Source organism: Nannobrachium achirus, assembly GCF_963921795.1.
Source record: "Nannobrachium achirus genome assembly, chromosome: 9".
In the NCBI taxonomy this organism is placed as follows: Eukaryota; Metazoa; Chordata; class Actinopteri; order Myctophiformes; family Myctophidae; genus Nannobrachium; species Nannobrachium achirus.
Window position 1 is genome coordinate 25,682,126 of NC_137818.1, and position 18,594 is coordinate 25,700,719.

The 18,594-nt window shown below is 40.1% G+C and overlaps 2 protein-coding genes across 2 annotated transcripts in view; both read right to left on the minus strand.

Moving 5' to 3' along the window:
* Positions 1-2,609: 2,609 nt before the first annotated feature.
* espn (espin) overlaps positions 2,610-18,594 on the minus strand; it is a 67,848-nt gene continuing 51,863 nt past the window's right edge. Inside the window, exons 11-14 of the mRNA XM_080733295.1 lie at positions 15,136-15,576; positions 3,919-3,998; positions 3,782-3,793; positions 2,610-2,905 (exon numbers count right to left, since the gene is read on the minus strand). Coding sequence (XP_080589421.1) covers positions 2,758-2,905; positions 3,782-3,793; positions 3,919-3,998; positions 15,136-15,576 — 681 coding nt within the window. The 3' untranslated portion in view covers positions 2,610-2,757. The remainder of the gene's footprint in view (positions 2,906-3,781; positions 3,794-3,918; positions 3,999-15,135; positions 15,577-18,594) is intronic.
* LOC308291755 (espin-like protein) lies at positions 9,553-12,742 on the minus strand (the record flags this gene model as incomplete). Its single annotated transcript, XM_080733883.1, has 2 exons — positions 9,553-11,607; positions 12,701-12,742. The coding sequence occupies 2 exons, from the start codon at positions 12,740-12,742 to the stop codon at positions 9,553-9,555; spliced, it is 2,097 nt and encodes a 698-aa protein (XP_080590009.1).

Genomic DNA, 18,594 nt, shown 5'->3' on the forward strand with positions numbered 1-18,594 from the left:
ATCATGAAATCGCGCACACACGTTCCCACTAGGCCGAGGAAGAAATGCCACGTATTCTTTTTTAAATCAGCCTCATGGTGGCGCTATAACAGGCTGATTTGTGGTTTTACCTATAACTCCACCGATCAGTTCACAAGGACGCACGGTCTGGTGGAGACCTGTGCTCGGAAGAGCACTGCTTCTAGTTATGGACTGTATTTAACGTACTATTCTCAAATGATTGAGTACTGGTACGAAATAAAAGCAGTTCAAACATGTTTTATGATTAAAGATTTATTTATTTAACCTTTGACATCCTGAAAATATAGCTTTATACATTAGGCTAATAAACCAAAATCCTTCTATTTAAGCAAGGGTGAAATCAGTTACATGTTTTTGAAACAATGACACAAAGTATTGAGGGTTACTATATACAGAGTTTATAGAAAATCAAATGGCAAATTATGTTTACATTGTTCTCAATTTCAAACATCAATATGGCATCCAATGAAAGTGAATCAGAATATTTCCAAATGATTGCTCAACAAGGGCCATGCCGTTTTCTAGATGACAGTAGGATGTGTACACCACGGCTACTGTACATCCAACATAAACGAAGTAAACAAATAATTGCACCTTTTGACAATTATCTTCCAACATGCATTTACATAAACATTCAGAAAGACACAGCCGGCACAATCCCGAGGTCCAATAATAGACAGTTATGCTCTACAAAGACCCTAGTGTGTGGTGTCACCTTATTTCTAAGCAACATCAGAAAAAAATAATGTCCATACGCATCCCCAGCATGCAGATAGATGAAAATGAAAAATGTGTTGGAAACCAAGGCATTGTTGAAAATCTGCATTTGGGTGGAAATCACACAGCAAAACAGTTAATATAATTAACTGTTTTATCTTAGTGCATACGTGGGGTTTGTCACAAACACATTTTCTTTTCAAATGCTCTACCTCTGAAGAACAGTTGGGTATACAGCACACACTTTCTTTCATTGTGGTTTAGGTTTATATAGCCGTTGCATTAATGAATTCAGAAAACGATTGTTTCATTCTAAAATGCTGTTTATCCATTCTGTAATATATATTTCCACCTGAACTTATTTTCAGTCAATACTCCAAAGACAAAGGTGATTTTGAGTGTTTTGTAAAGCAAAAGTCTTAGATAAAGCACTTCTTAAACAGCAACCCATAATGTGTATGGTATTCAGGACAGCAACACATTTAAAAGTAGTGGGTGTCATTGTGAATATCTCATTCTGGAATTCTCTCCACTGTAAATACACTCAGACATCATTTATATGTGAGAGACTCACTCACTCTCTTCAGTCCGTAAGGAAATCTGCTCATCAAACATTTAGCCCAGAGGTTAGTAGGACAAGGCCCGAAATAGGACACAGTCCAAACTGATGTCTTTTCTATACTTTTATAGTATTCAGTGTGCAGATGAGAAGTCTCTACAAGATGGTGTTTTTCTGCACACTTGCTTCAGTAAATAAAATCAACTATATGTTAAAAATATAAACCTTGCATATATCATATCGAGTTCATATAGAATTATGTAATTCCTCTCTCAGGGCCCCAAGTGAATAGATCTCAACACCCATGACACCCATTACGCAAGCTCACAACATTCACAATAATCACGATGGCAATGACATAATCATATAATATAATATAATTTGGGACATTTAATAAGACATACATAGAAAAATATGCAATTATAACAATTATACTTTTTTGCCCACTGGTAATTAAACAATTACTCAATTTCAAGTTGCATTACTACATTATCTGTGCAGGATTTCAAATAAGATATTGATGCGTTCAACACCATGAAAAAATTATAATAGATGGGCCAGAAATATACAACCTAATTCATAACACAGTATAAGGATCTATTTTCTTAAACGGTTTATATTTCTGGCAGTAACGTGAAACAATTTAGAATGTTCTGCTATAAGCTTTGTACAAAAACCTCATTACTAAGTACATTCTATCACGGGACATTGGGATGTTGTCTATACACTACACTACAGTATGCTTTATTTGATTCAAATGGTAAGCTGTTGCTTAATATGTCAACCAGCATGCCACCTTTGAATAAAAAGTCATCTATAATTGCTGTAGATTTAGACTTCCATTCTCTGTATATGGGTAACTGTGGCTGGTGAGGGAAAAGAATGTAAATGCAATTACATTCTCCCAATGGCAAAAGTGACAATAATACCAGAAGCATGCGAGAACAGTACATCTGCTACAAGCCTCCCATTGATTAGCTTCTAAAAATTACAATAAATCAAACCGTGTTATTACCATATCTGATACTAACGTGCACCTTCATATAATTCAGATACATCCAAATCCAGCCAATGTCTTGGACAGAAAAGGATGGAACATCTATTCAATTCGCTAACATAGTCCATTGAATCCGATACCGCTAATGTTACTGGGGGGGAGGTGATTCTGCTTGCGTCCATCGATGATGAGACTTTGAAGGAGAAGCTTATTGGTTGCACCAGTTTATTTTTCAGGCTAGTTGAACTTTCAAAGTCAAAGCCAGTATGTTCTTGTGGCAACCATAGACACCTGGTTCAGAGAGGAGAAACACCTCCCCTCTGGTACAGTATGTGTTACAGGGTTTGGTTCAAAGGACAGAGGTGGTTGGTGTTCAGTGACGGGACACTGGTATGGGAGGTGTACAGTATAGGGCTGTCGAACAGGGAGGGTGGGGGTTTGGTTTGGAGGGAGAAGGTTGAGCTCACTGTTTGGCTATGTCTCCTTTCTTCAGGATTATCTGCCGCTGCCAAGGTGCTAGCTTGGTCTCATCATAGCCCAGGGTCCGTAGTCGGTCCAGTTCGGTCTTCTCCTCCGTCTCCTTGGCCAGTTTGGCCTGCTCATCTTCTTTTCTGAATAAAATCATGGGAGGACGTAAGTTATTAGTAGTTCTCAATGGTGCACACGTCTATCTACAGCTCATTTACTCTATACTTTTGAGTGTAGAATCTTTAATGTGAATTTCGGTCCTGGTCTTTCCAAGATCATTACCTAACCTCCACTTACTGTTCTAGTTACTTTCATAAATGGTAATATGTGACTACACTGATTCATGTACTTGGAATGGAAGTGACAATTACTGGCCAGCAGATGGAACCCTGTCCATGTTTCGGCCCCAGTCCAAACAAATGGAGACCTATTTGATCTATGCCATTATTTTTGTAGCATACAATATTATTGCGACCGTAGGTTGCAGATTAGTATGTAAACGGTCACAGCTTGTCTGTATGTATATATATCTCTGTCTATAACGCCTGACACTGTGGTTCTATGGGTTTGTCGCTCTGGCATCATGCGCCGATGTCACTGTGATTTCAGGGGAACCACTCTAACAGAATGGGTTTGCCGCTCTGACATCACGCACTGGCTTCACTGTGATGTCACACTAACAGAATTCCCCGACCCTTAGGGGAGGTCGCATGCCTGAGGCGTCTTACTAGTGTATAGATATTTAATTTAATTTAATTTAATTTTATGTGGGTACCCCTATCTGGAGTCCAAGCTTTAATCATGACAGTTAAGTGATAGTGTAATTCTGTACCGACTTGGATGTTTTTTTGTCATTTTGTGATATTGGTTTACATTAAAGGAGTAGTTCACCCAAATAATTACTTATTTTCTATCAATTACACAGCGCATGAAGCCTTGAATTCAAGGAGATTTGTTTTGTTTTGTGCCATAACAGAAAACATATAAACAAACAGTAATAAATTAAAATAAAATCTTACCTTTTCTGTTCCCTGTCCAACCAAAAAAAAGAAAAGAAAACAAAAATATATTATTTCTGTCACCAAAATAATATAAATGTATAAATAATATAAATAACAACAATAAACAATCTGCCAAATTATCCTTAGTTACAAACCTCTCCTCATCCATCTTCTTCTTCATAATGTCCCTCCTCCAGGCTGGCATCGATGCCAGGCGTGCTGCCTCCTCTTCAGCCTAGAAGAGTGGGCAGAGCAGGTGCAGATGTACAGTATGTGACAGAGGAGCCCATAGCAGTCAGTAAAGAATCATTGTCATAATGCCAACCCCTCTGTCTCACTTATGAAAAGCATCTAGAAATTATTTAAAATCACGGTAACCACATGAAACCTTACAGTAGCGTAACGTTTAAGCAAAAATAGGCAAACAGTCTCTGAAAATAGCAGATCTAACAAGCTCTACAACTACAACCAGCTCACAATGTCTATGTTCCACTAGGCTGCATTCATTGCATGGTTCGAGCCTTGCGACATCCTATGTGTGACCATCAACAGCCATGTGTCTTCAAGTGTACTTGAGTCATTGAACCTCTGCCTGCTTATTCACTATAACCCACTGTCGTTCTGAGAGTGTGAATTGACATTTTGTTTAATTTTAAAGGGGTGTGGCTAGCAATACAGGGTCTGTAACCAGGCAACCATTAAGAAAGGATGGGAAAACGGTCTAGGTTAATGAACAGTATATAGCCGAAGCCGATGATGCTGGTGCTGTCCTTTAAGTTAACATAAGTTGCATTCAGAACCCCTGCCTAGACCCTTTTTTCTATATGTTTTACATTTTTATTTATTTATTTTACAAAAAAAAATGTAAAAGACAAACTCTGCATATAAAGTACAGGATATTCCAAATATTCACTTACATTTGCAGCAAACACAGGTCACAGCACTAGACTGTTCTGTCATTTGTCAAAATGACATAATGTCATTTGTCAAAATGACATAATGTCATTTAGCCACACATGACACAGTCTAACAGGACGTATCACACACGCATGCGCGCGCGCACACGCACGCACACGCACGCACGCACGCACGCACGCACGCACGCACGCACGCACGCACGCACGCACGCACGCACGCACGCACGCACGCACGCACGCACGCACGCACGCACGCACGCACGCACGCACGCACGCACACACACACACACACACACACACACACACACACACACACACACACACAGCACTGTAACTGGATCGTTTTCTCTTTTTCAGGATGTAATTATAGGTAGAATGAGAGAGAGAGACAGGGGTGAGGGAGCCATCTAGCATTTCTCATCTTCCACTAACTAGATATACATTACCCCTTTGCATTGTTTTTCGCCAAGCATTTCACTTTGCCAACAGTATCCAGATAAGCTCGCTGCTGCACATTCAATTTTAATGATTCCCTTGGGATTTGCAGATAGTTTAAAAAAAAAAAAGAAAAAGAAAGAAAGAAAAAGGGTGGGGGCACTGATGGATGTCTTTAAACGAAGTGTTTCAGTTGTCTTGGTCAGATGTGTGTAACATGTAATGGGTTTGCCTCACCTTTCCTGTTCACACACCATCTTAAATGACACGGGTACAAGCCAAGAATTTCCGTTTGTCTCTCCCCTCATAATGGAGTTACCCTTGGCTGCTTGGATATGATGTATGTAGGGCCCGTCACACATACAATGTTGATGTTGAATGTTTATTGAAAATATGCAGCAATGTGAAAATGTTTGTAGATCGACAGCTCTTTGTAGATCTACTATTTTTGACAGGCATCATTGTTGCATAAATCAGGCTTAACTGTTAAAGACATTCCTTGGCATGTTTTATTTTGGTCATTTATCCCCAAAGCTTGTTAGCAATTCTCATTCAAATCAAAATATATAGTTAGCGATTTTCTTTTACCAGAAGCTTGACGAAAAAACTATCCAAAAATCAAACAGTTAATTTGGGGATACCTCACTTCAACAGGTTGAGGCTTTTGTTAAAGCACGACTTCACCCATTTTCAACCCATCTTCATATACCGGTAACTGGTCCTCACTAATGCACATGATAAAATGGTACAATTACTTTCTACTCTGTCTCAGAGGAGGGCTGTGGATACTTCAGAAACCTGCCTACCAGTGACACCATCATTGGGCATGGTTTTCCCCCCAACATTTTTCTTTTACTAGTAAGACACCTCAGGGCGACAACGCGCCACAGTGATGTGGACATCACAGATGTGGACATCATGGAACTCCATATATGGGCATAAAAGGGATTTGTTCCCCTGGCATCACATGGATCTCCATATATGGGCATAAAAGGGATTCTGCTAGTGTGTCATCACAGTGAAGCCAGAGCGTGATGGCAGAGCAGCAAACCCATTCTAGTGGTTCCCCTGACATCACAGTGACATCAGAGCATGATGACATCATGATGACACATTTTTACGGTCTATGGGTTTGCCCATAGAAAAAATGTGTACACATCTAGACGTCTACATGTCTAAGGACAAGCTGTGACGTTTCTCATGGTAAACTGCGACCTTCGGTCGCAATTAATACGGCAACAATAGCTTCCATTTTAGCATGCTAACTTTCCAGGAATCGAAAGCCTGACGTTTCTGTTTTGGCTTGGATTCTCCATCGATGATGTCACTGGTAGGCAGGTTTCTGAACTGTCCACAGTCCTCCTCTGAGACACATACAGGGTAGACAAAAATGGTACCATATTATAATGTGCATTAGTGATGATATGAAGAAGAAAATGGGTGTAGTCGTCCTTTAATAATCAAACTCGGTTTGAAAGAAAACATTATGCTTTATCACCAATAAAGCAACGTATGAATAAAATGAAAAGCGAAATACTGGTAAGCAATAAAAATACAATGTTTGTGTTCTGTGTGAATGCACTCATAACACAAACGGTAGTTTATGTGAATTGATCACATGAAAAAAAGATACGCTGAAAATAGGCAAGCATTCTACCAAAATAGCAGATCTACAGTGTTGAGCATACAATAGATAGACTGTAAGAAAATATGGACACAGGGAATGGTGAATGGTGATGTCACCCATTGGTTTCTACAGACCCGTTTTGAAGTCACAAAGGAATGCTACTGGGTGGACAGGCAGTGAGGGTGGGTCTTCAGTAGAAGCCTAACCTACTTATCCATTTGAAAATGAAAGGGACTATAATTTACAAAACACATATCATGATAATTGAAAAGACCTTATAGCGATTGAAAGCTAAGTAGTTATGACAATGTTTACTAAGGTAATAACAAGTGTCAAATTGTGATCCATTCATGAAAACGGCAGCAATTTCATGACTTCCTAATTGCTTAATTTTCTAAACCGGATTCTTGCCGCCTGGTTGTGACGCACTGTGAGCTTATAGATCAGCTATTTTCAGCTAAGAGATTTTTGTGTAGAGGGACGCATTGTTTTTGTTCTCCACATAATGCAAATCAATTAGTTTATTCTCGCTAGTCGCGCTACGAGTAAAAAAAATTAAACTAATTTTGGAGTTGCATGGCACCGGTGGTCCCTACTGGCCGCCTGATGACTACAACAAACTGCAACATGACGATGATAACATAAAGTTATTTTAGATTCCGACCGTATCAGAAACCAGAAAATGATATTGATCCCAGGCTACATAATCGCTTAATCGCCATTATTTGATATTATTGCCGTTATTTTGCATAATTGTCATAATCATTTCCATGTTGAGAAGGTTCATACATTTTGAAAAAAAAGTGGAGAGGAGTATAAAATATTAAATATATATGTGTATTTTGGCCATAATACTTTTTTTATTTGTATTATTGGTGTGGATCATTGTCATTCTCTGTGTTTTTAGGATTTTGTCATATCTGCCCCGTGCTACTTTTGTTTACAAGGCCTAAAAGCCACACAATTAAATCGTTAATCGCAATTACTTGTATGACAATTAATTATCAAGTAAAATGTCATAATCGTGACAGACCTAGACCTCTGGAATACTTGGGTTTACAGAAAAATTATAGGTTTTAAAGGGAAATTACGGTACCTCAAAACCACTTCCTTTGAGATGTTAACAGATATTGTTTTTTGTGATAATAATAATAAGAGACAATTTCTCCATAGTGCATTGGTATCTTGCCGCTATTTGCAGTTCCTGCATTAAAACTAAACATTTGGCTCATTGGATATTTGCTCACTCGATACGTTTGCTTCACTGTTTTTACGCCCAGGGCCGTCTCCAATTCTGGACCACAGAGTAGATCAAGAGTCACCTGTAAGCGCTTTGTAGCATGACAGTTGGTAGTTAAGAGGGTTATTTGACAGTAATCTTAAGGTTGGAATGAAGTCACAATGAGAGTACGATGGCTCTCCACACGTATGACTTTCACAGTGTCGGATTACACTTCCAAGAGTTGTAATGTTTCACGCTCACTGACTTGCTATCGTGTCTGTACAACTAAATGAAGGAAGTCTGATTGCTGTTCATTTTATTGTAAGTTTGTGTTTTAGTTTTAGTTCTTTTAGGATAGAATGAGTGAAAACATATCGTGAAAACATCTGCAAGCTTTATTTCTAACAAACAGTTTAAAAACCAGGAAAACACAAATTCAAAAAAAGGAAACTTTGATAAATTCTCACTAATCTACAGTATATCAAATGATGACATAATAATAAAAAGTTACATAAAAAAATCAGATGTGATACAGTGTGTATATACTATATACCTGTATATATACAGTATGTATATATACACAGTGTAGTTTGTAATACAGGCATTAGCTTTAACCCGCTTAATTTTGGTATAATCCAATAGTTTGTCAAGACAGCACGTTCTCAATTTCTAATGAAAGAATGCTGTAACAAAATCCTATCTTTTTCAAATGAACATACAGTACAGTATGTTTACATTCAGTGCAATTTATAATCTCGTTAATCTATACTGAAAGGCACACATTGTATATACATGAATCTAAGGTCACAGACCTGGGACCAAGGACAGCATATAAGCCTTTGAGTAATCTTAGACTCCAGCGAACTCAACACTGAAGACCTACTTTCATGCTACAAACAGCACTTGATTAACTCTTTCTCAACTGACTGGCTACTGAGAAGAAAAGGTTCAAGTGTATTAAGTTATCAGCTATATTATTTATTGTATCATTTTGTTAGCTTTTCTGTCTACAGAATATGACATTTTGATGAAAGCTATGCCTTTCTGAGTCACTGAGGTCAAACAAACATTTTCACGGTGTTAGATTTCACCATTAAATGCAGTTTTTAAGTATTTAAGGTATTTCACATGTATGAAACCAGGTTTGTAATATTTACTGTCTCTACATTTCATTAAAATATATTCTGAACATATCAAACATGATCAGCACATTATGGCAAATTGTTTACTAAAAACACAATTCTATTAAAAGCAATGTTGTGGCAAAAATCAAAAATATTTTGTTCCATACACAATTAAAAATGTGATGGTTGCAGCAATTTAACATGTCACCTGACATTTTAGATTGCATTCTCCATCCTTTATTACATGCTGTACTATATACAGTCTGCGAATGAGAAGCACAGTCACACCACACCTAAGTGGATCCTATTTGCTTTACTTTAAGTCCCTTACTGTTACATGAAGCCTTGACGGTAACACGCCAGATTAGGTTCCTCTCCCAGCCTGCCTTTCATGGCTTCACTCTCTGCTCCTTCCAAGTTATTTGGGCATTTGGTGTTTTTCACATGGCGTGTTCACTCAATTGTCAAATATCGAAAAGCTCCTTTTCCTTTTCTTTCCAAAAAGCAAAGCTTCGATCAATATATCTGATGATCTCCTCATTGCTGAACTCTTTTAGCTCATAGATAAGTTTGATGGAGTCTTCATTCGGCTCCTCTCTGGGTGGAGGTTTCTCAACATGGGGTTCCTTTCTGACATCAACAGTAACCGGAGGATCAGCGAATTTTACATCTTTTTGAGTCTTCTCCGCCTTCTGAACAGGTGGGACAGGTGGAGCTGTGGATGGCGGAGGAGGTGGTGGATGTGTTGGTGGTGGAGGTGGTGGTGGTTCTTGCATAATGGGCACTTCAGAGGGTGCGGGATGTGTTGGTGGTGGTGGTGGTTCTTGTGGAGGTGGTGGTGGTTTTGGTAAAGTTGGTGCTGGTTCTTGTGGAGGGGGTGGTGGTTCTTGTGGAGGGGATGTTGGTTCTGGTAAAGGTGGTGCTGGTTCTTGTGGAGGTGGTGGTGGTTCTTTTGGAGGTGGTAGTGGTTTTGGTAAAGGTGGTGCTGGTTCTTGTGGAGGAGGTGGTGGTTCTCGCATATTGGGCACTTCAGGAGAAACAGACTGTAGAGACGCAGTCATCATACCTCCCCCATCAGGGGAGCTTCCAAAGTATTTAAGCTTTATGTCTTCAAAGCCATCTGACCAGTCTCGCTTCCCTTTCTCAATCTCCTCCATGACCTCCTTGTAGAACTGCCGAATGACCTCCCACGGATGGCTGCCGAGGCGGTCAAACATCTCATAACACAGGAGGTGACGGAACTTGCGCTCTTTGCGGGTCATGCTCATTTCCAGAAGCTGGAAGTAGCCAAGCATGAAGAGGTCAAGAGTCAAGCTCTCGTAGCTGACAGGCACGTCGTTGATATGTGGCAAGAAGTGCTCGGGCCAGTAGATCATCTGTGCACGGCTGAGCCTGCGGATCTGGCGTGTGGGCACTTGGCTCATGATTGTCCTCCAATGGCCAATAAGGTTCCCCACGACCTGTTCTGACTTCATGAAGAGGAGGAGCTTGTGGTCCTCACTCTGCGTCCCGTCTATCTGTGCACTGAATTGATTGTAATCATCCTCCCGAACATCTAGATAATTCCCTCTCCTGCCGGGATGTTTGGGCCTGTACGACTCAGAGAGGGTGTACTTCCGCCAGTGTTCAAGAAATAGGAAAACAATCCTCTCCTTCCTCATTTCAATGCATTCTTGGACGTAGCTTAGATCTGTTTGTACCTCCAATGTTCTAGTCAGATGATTTTCACTCAGAACGGGGTCTGATGACAGAACCTGGTTGAACTGTTCCAAATTAGTCGGAGCTATTACCCTAGAGGAAGCATATGTCTTAGGAGCATGGGATACAGTGATTATAGGTTCCTCCACTGGAGGCAAATGTCCATTAGTACCACACTGGAATGTTGCATGATGGTTGGATGACTCACTGACCACAGGCAGTGACCTTTTGCGTTTGTACACCCTGTTTGCTTGGTCATTTGGAGCCTGTGGCTGAGTCTGGATTTCATAGTTGGCCTTGAGGTTCTTCACAGAAACTCCACACTGCTTTATCTCCATTTCCACCTCTTCCCTGGAGAGGGACTGCGATCGTCCTTTAAAGCCAGTGGCACCTGATCCTGCTGAGCTTGATTGTCCTGGATTTTTCTTTGCTTCTCCCTGAGAGAATCCATTGTTTATCAGATCCAAGATGTCTTTTGGCTTGCCTCCGAGGGTGGCAAGGAGAATGGCCATGTTCTTGAGCAAGGTGGAAATCCTGCTGCACCAGGCTGGCAGGTCTTCAGCCTGGCCATGTACTTGCTTTGGATGGAATGATACGTTCTCATGGTTGAGAGCGGGTAAGAGTTGATGAAGCTCTCGCTCTAGTTCTGCCAGCTCCTTCTCCACCGCAGTGACCTTGTGCATAACCTGAATGTTCTCGATTTGCTTCTCGATGCGGATGAGGTCGGCTTCTGTCATCAGCTCCCCAAATGGGCCCAGGATGGCATTGTGGGCGTGGGAGTAGTGCCATTCATATGGCTGGTAGTGCCCAGTTGCCGCAAACTAAATCAGAGGTCAAGGGAGACCAAAAAACAAGAGGGGAAGGAAGGGGGGGTTTCCTTCAGCCGGGGGTTCCTGGTGTGAACACACACGCTTCAGTGCAAATCTTCCTCAGCACACAGGATTTACATGGATTTAGTGGTGCAATGGCACTGCCTGATTATACACATAATGCCCCTTACATGAGTTCAGAGTCAAAGGTAAAGAGGGCTTTGTCCTTCTCGAACATAAGGTGGAAATCATATCATAATATTTTGAATGATCAAGCAGCCTCTTTGAAAGAGATAGCATTGGAACTTCAAGGACACAACATGGACCTTCTTCAGCACCTTGCAGGACTTTGAGAGTTTGCTAAATAAAGTTCTACTCAAATACAGGGTATTATCAAATAGTGATTGACCTGTAGTGTGAATAGGCCCGGCATCACACCACTGAACCAGCATGTAACAACTTAGAGCTGCACAGTCCATCACCAAACACTGGACAACACTGTGAGGCTGTTAACCAAGTGTGCCAATGCTGTGATGGGCATTGTAGTCAAGTGTCCAATTCACTGCACTTCACAGGGTCTCTAGCCAGGCACAGGCTATGAAAATATAAAAGAAAAGAAAACATGCATAGAAGAGAATTCTTGCGCTTATGGATACTACTTGAGATGAGATGAACCATAATCTTTAAGAAAATCACTATTTGGATTATTTGGGGGAAAATAAAGTAATCTGTGTAAGTAACTGTAGTGAATGTATGAAAAGCTGTGTGTGCTGCTTATATAATAATGTTCACTAATATTTTAGAAGATTTGCTGTTAATTGCCTCTGTTCAAAGTCAAAGCACAAATTGACTAAATGCACAACATATATACATGCTATGACTACACTTTGGAAAATAAACTGTAAAAAAAGTAGAAATACTGTAGCTCTGTTCTAAAACAGTTCATTATCTACAGTTCTATTAGTACCAGGCAGGCTTAGACCTGTGATTGAATGAAAGCAAAATACTATTTTACACTAATGTCTACTTAGTACTTGTGGATGTTAGTGATCTCGTGTTCTATGTGCACCTATCAGGCATAGCTGACACTCTCACCCTATATCACCAGAGGTTCAATTTGACAGGACACATGGCTATCGATGGACATAATGCCCTTCACGTGATCAACCCCTCATCCTTTTGATTATGGGACACCCCTAGGCCACCCTCTCACCACATACAACAACATTTCAGTAACTGATGACAGCAAAAGCTCAATCAAAAAGAAATGGTAGCACTTTACAATAAGGTGCCCTAATAAAGACTTATTAACACTTAATAAGATACTTAATAACTGTTTATTAACTCTTATAAAAACGTTATTAAACCCTAATAAACACATTATAAACTGTATAATATTAATCTTATAAACAATGAATAAACTACTTATAAGATACTTATTAACCTTAATATATACTTAATACATCTCAATAAAAGATAAATAAGAACGTATTATATGTTTATACATGTTAATAAATGAATAATAAGAAAGTCAAAAAACCTTAATTAACACCTAAATGAAAAGGGTTAATTAACAACTTATAAGTAACCAATAAACCTTATTATATTTTAATACAGGTTAATAAACCATCTTAATTAGGCATCCATTAACACGTTAATTAGGCATTTTGTGGGTACCTGTTGTAAAGTGGGAACATGTCTTATTAACTGTTTTACCGATTCGGACGTTCCGGTCCCGTTCGCCCCAATGTTCAACCCAGCTCGTTGCCAATACGAACGCTCGTTCTTTTACCTTGTCTGATGACTGTAAGCTGATGAGGGGTCGCGCGGGTGTCTACAGTAAAAACATCTCCCGTAATGCTGGTTTCAAATGTCCACCACGCGTAAACATCAATGATGTCCAATTCACTTCCTGGCTGTTCTCTGTGGACCTGATCTAGATTATGCATTTTTATGCTCTGAACGACGGCAAGCGGAGCGGCCCAATTCACATCTTTGCTTAAGGCTGCCCACTGCCGCCAGCTAGGCTAAAGTACACATATAATAGGTCCAATATTGTTTTTTAAATAATGAATAGCTCTTTTTCTATAACATCGCAAAGGTAAGCTGCTTTTTGCTGGCACCAGCCCCAATAAATTCATAATAAATCTGGCAGCAGAACTGTTAATGATTTGTTGAAGTTAATAAAACTGTTTCAATGTTAATAACACACTTTATTAAGGATTTGTTGATGTTTATAAGACATGTTCCTACTTTACAACAGGTACCCACAAAATGCCTAATTAACGTGGTAATGAATGCTCAATAAAGATTGTATTAATGTTAATGTTAATAAGGCACTGTTTCAATGTTATTAAGAAATCTATTTAGTAAGGTTAAAGTTGTACTATGTAACTTTTTTTATAAAACAAATCTTAAAATTCTCCTAACTATTAAATCACAAAAGTTTTAGAAGATCCGCGCCGTGAATTTCAGCCTGTAAAGCCTTCTCTGTATGTAAACTGAGATCCTTGCCGTGGACCGGATCTCGCGCCAAAATTGCGTCATCACACTACCGGCCAATCACAGCAAGGGTTATACAACTGCCGGCCAATCACAGCGCATCTTGAAGTGGGGTCGCTATGGCAGCCATATTTGTTGTCGCCCGTTTGTACCATCCCTTCTCTAGGTAATTTCGCCTACCAGGCAGGGTGAAGGAGTCCGTATCTCTGGAATTACTGAACGCACAGGAACAAGGGACCCCTTAAAAGATAGATCTCAGCGAGGTGGAGGCAGACGCGGGGGTCTGAAGGTACGAAAAACGTCCGAAAGACGCGGACGCGACCGCGGTTTGCTATAGGGCTAATGACCACTAGTTGGGCATCTTACACAGTATGGCTTTAATAAGGTACCTTTTCATATAGTTTATTAAGTGTTAATTAAGGTTTTTTGACTTTCTTATTATTCATTTATTAACATGTATAAAGATATAATAAGGTTTATAGATGACTTAATATTGACTTGATATTGTGTTTAATTAAGCATCGTATAAAATGTTTTATTACGTTTTTACAACGTTCTTATTAATCTTTTATTAAGATGTATTAAGTATATATTAAGGTTAATAAGTATCTTATCTTATAAGTAGTTTATTCATTGTTTATAAGATTCATATTATGCAGTTTATAATGTGTTTATTAGGGTTTAATAACATTTTTATAAGAGTTAATAAACAGTTATTAAGTATCTTATTAACTGTTAATAAGTCTTTATTAGGGCACCTTATTGTAAAGTGCTACCAAAGAAATATTTGGACATGCATTAATTAGACATGCATTAACACTCAAAGTGAACATATAGTTCAAGAACCACATAACTCCACACTGCAACTCCTTCCATCCTCTGTGATGTCAATGATTTTAAATAATATGGTGTCCCATTTTAGGGTAAGTCCAATTTACAGAGGCACAGGAGAGATAACTGAAACACTGCAACACACCTCCCACATTGTTAAATCCTGAGCGTTAATTTAACCCTCGGGATTTAGAAGTGCACACTGACCTTGCGCTTGTGCTCCTCTTCCTCTTGGATCCTCGCCTGAAGCTTGCGCACCATCACTTGCCTCTTCCACTCAGGGACGACTTTGCCCTGTTCGTCATGAGTGGGCACAAGAGCTTCCACAGCGGTGAGGCTCGTCTTTCGACCTGGCTCTGATGTGCAGACACTGGTGCCATTTCCATTGACGACAGCGCTGGAGGCCAGCTTGTCACAGCTCGTGGAGTTCGACATAGTCTTGCCCGAGCCGGTGGAGCCCACAGGACTGGGAGCGTTGAGGACACGGCTGGGAGCAGGACTTGGTGCAGGGCTGGGGGCGGGACTTTGTGCGGCGGGACTTGGTGTGGTGGGCGGTGAGGTGACCGCGATGTTGGAGGATTGTGGAGATGAGGGCTTGGCTTTTGTTGGGGAAGCTGGGCGGGTCTGAGGTGGAGATGTGGCGCTTCCCTGGAGAGGAACAAAGATGTGAAGGGGTGGGAGAGGAGAGGTTGTGTCAAAACCGATAAGCTACATATTGTAGTGTCAGGTTTGAAAATGTGTCTCATCTTTACTGTCTTATAAATACAAAACTAGTTAAATATATCCCAAATTGGTAGTTTATAAGATGGGTTTTACATTACATTTGTTTACTTGTGCATCCTGAAACCTAACAAATGTGCATCTTAAACAAGACTGGGTCAAACCCCAGTTAGTATATGTCTGTAACTTATTGGGCAATATTAATTGTAAGTAACTATTGTAAATATCTCTCTCCCTGTTCTTTCATTTGTTTCTATATCTGCAGATGTGTGTGAAATCTCTAATAGTCAGTCTGTGTTTTGTCAGAGTGATTGCTATTGGGTGCTTTAACTGTGAACTGAATTTTCCCTCATGCCTCTGTATGTCATGAAGGAACATGCATGCTTCAATACTGGATTTTCTGTCACTGCGGTCAGAGGTTCTGTATTTTTCCACCACTAGGAGGGCAGACAGCACCCACACATTTCATTACAACTCATGTCAATCCAGCGCTATGTCATTTGGTGCTGAGTCAGGGTTATGAAAGACTCTGTGGAGGCCAGCTACATGTATGACTGACTATGGAGGACAATGACTCATGTTAGTTATTTTCCAACAGTCAGCCCAGCTGTCAATTAGCCTCAACCTCTGGCAGAACGTGTATTCAGCAGCATATTTACTTGACAATCAAGTGGCATGTTGATTCACCCGACTCATTTGCTCTAAATGGTGACATTGTCACGCATGTTTTTAATTGACTGAGGTCATGAAACCTTGCTTGTTGGCCACAAAGCCACAAGTGTCTAAAAGCGCAAACGACAATCCATTTGGGAATAATAAGATACGTATTTGGGAAATCCTCCACTCATACTTCAAAGCTACTGCTAACTTAACTCTGGTCTGGTCACCATCACACACAAACACACTCGCACACACACATGCATGTCTTTCTCTCACTCTCACTCCCGCCAGTCCTTATGCACACAACATTGAGCTTAATATAATTGTGCTACTTGTATAACACCAGGAAATGCTCGTTCGTTTAAATATTCGTTTAAATGCTTTGTTGCGACCGTAGGTCGCACTTACTACAGAAAGCTGCTCGAGGTGTCCGTCCGTCAGTCAGTCAGTCAGTCAGTCAGTCACTCCGTCACTCCGTCACACACGTCACACTTTTGCCCTGCTCATATCTCCGCAACCGTTGCCCCGATCCATGCCAGATTTTGCACACACACTCCTTACCTGCCAAACTACAACCTCCAAGGACCCCCGGAGCTCCAGGGACCCCCAGCTCCCTCGGGGACCCCCAAGTGTAAAAAATGAGCACATGTGCAAAAATTACCAAATGACCACCCCAACGGAGCTGCTCACGGGGAATTCCTGGGGACCACCCACTCCTGCTGCTCCAGAACGGATGCAAAAGTGGTGGCGCCCCCAGTGGAGGACCCCCTGCCACTGCAGCTCACATAAAATGCCGTAACTCGGGCTAGGAGCGTCCGGGAGAGCCGGGGCCAGTACCTATTCGTCCGCCAAGGCAACGCGGACACCCCACCCCTCATTTCTCACATGGCCCTCTTCTAGCGCCACCTACAGGCCGAATTTTAAAACACATTTTTGGCCACTGCTCCTACAGTTTTGACCCTCCAATCACGAAAATCACTACACAGTATGTCTACACTCATGTCATCAACATGGATCAGGAAGTTTTTGGAATAAAAAATGTTTGCCCTATTTGTGGAGATAAGTGACCTACGGTCGCTTATCTCCCGATTAGGGAGTCTTACTGGTAATTGATTATCTATGTATGTAAAATATATATTTTTTCTTCAGTAAATCTAGTTACACCAACTTTGCATTTGTTCATAGAACAAAAAATCATACACCACAGCAATCTGAAGCTTTCATTCCCCACTCCAGCTGCGAAAGGAATTGTTATGTTAACACATTTGCCGCCAAGGTTTCTTCCAAATCAGAAAAAGGTCCCTGCCACCATTCACTCCCATTCATTTTTAAAACAGCTGTAACTCTTTGTGTAGAAGTGCTATATGAACAACAAACACATCAGGATAAACTTTAGGGTTTATTCTTTCATATGTTGAAGAGCGTTGAGTCTAAAAAAAGGTTCCATGTAGAATTCCTTTGCTGTTGAATTGAGAGCGTCATCTGCTATATCTTCCCTTTCAAACTAGTTCTGAGATAATCGCATTTTTATGTTTGACAATGCGACAGAGCGGTCACTGTTGCCTCTATCTCAACATGGCCTATATGAAAAATAATCTTTAGGATGTTCACTTTACTGGTGAAGGGTTGAAAGTAAAAAATATTCATCATATATAGTCATATTAGTCATATTTATAAAAAAAGATTATCAAAATAGTGCTTTGTTTTGTGGTAACTTTTAGCATTTCAAAGGCAAAAACTCCATGAAAGAATATGTTGTGAGTCATCATTTTTTTTTCAGAGAAACTAGACAGCTGCATCATTATTTTCTGAAATTTTGATGTTCACATCGTCAAAGTACAATATTCTATGTAATAGTGTTTCACAGAAATGGATGTCAGAGAAAAACACATGTTTTGTATATATTCTGCCAGTAAGTAATTTCAACCAGGACTATTTGGAAATGTGATACCTGTTTTGAAAGCCTGAGGATGTTCTTTATTCTACGAAAAAAAAATCTAAGTTCATATGACATTTCCTTTCGAAGTTATGACCAAAAGGTTACAATATTTTCTGACCTAAATCACCTCTCAAGAGAAGAAAAATATTGCCAAATATTGTGAAATATTGCCAGACCAACATAAAATGCTCAACTTTTACAGCAAATATCTCAAACAACCCTTTGAATTGCTGTCTTTCATTATACATTACAAAAAAAGGTTGTCTTTTTGACATTTTCTGTAAATAGTAAGTGCCTGCATAGACTGCTGTGATGAAGGGAGGTTTAGCCCCCTCATGTGTCCATTC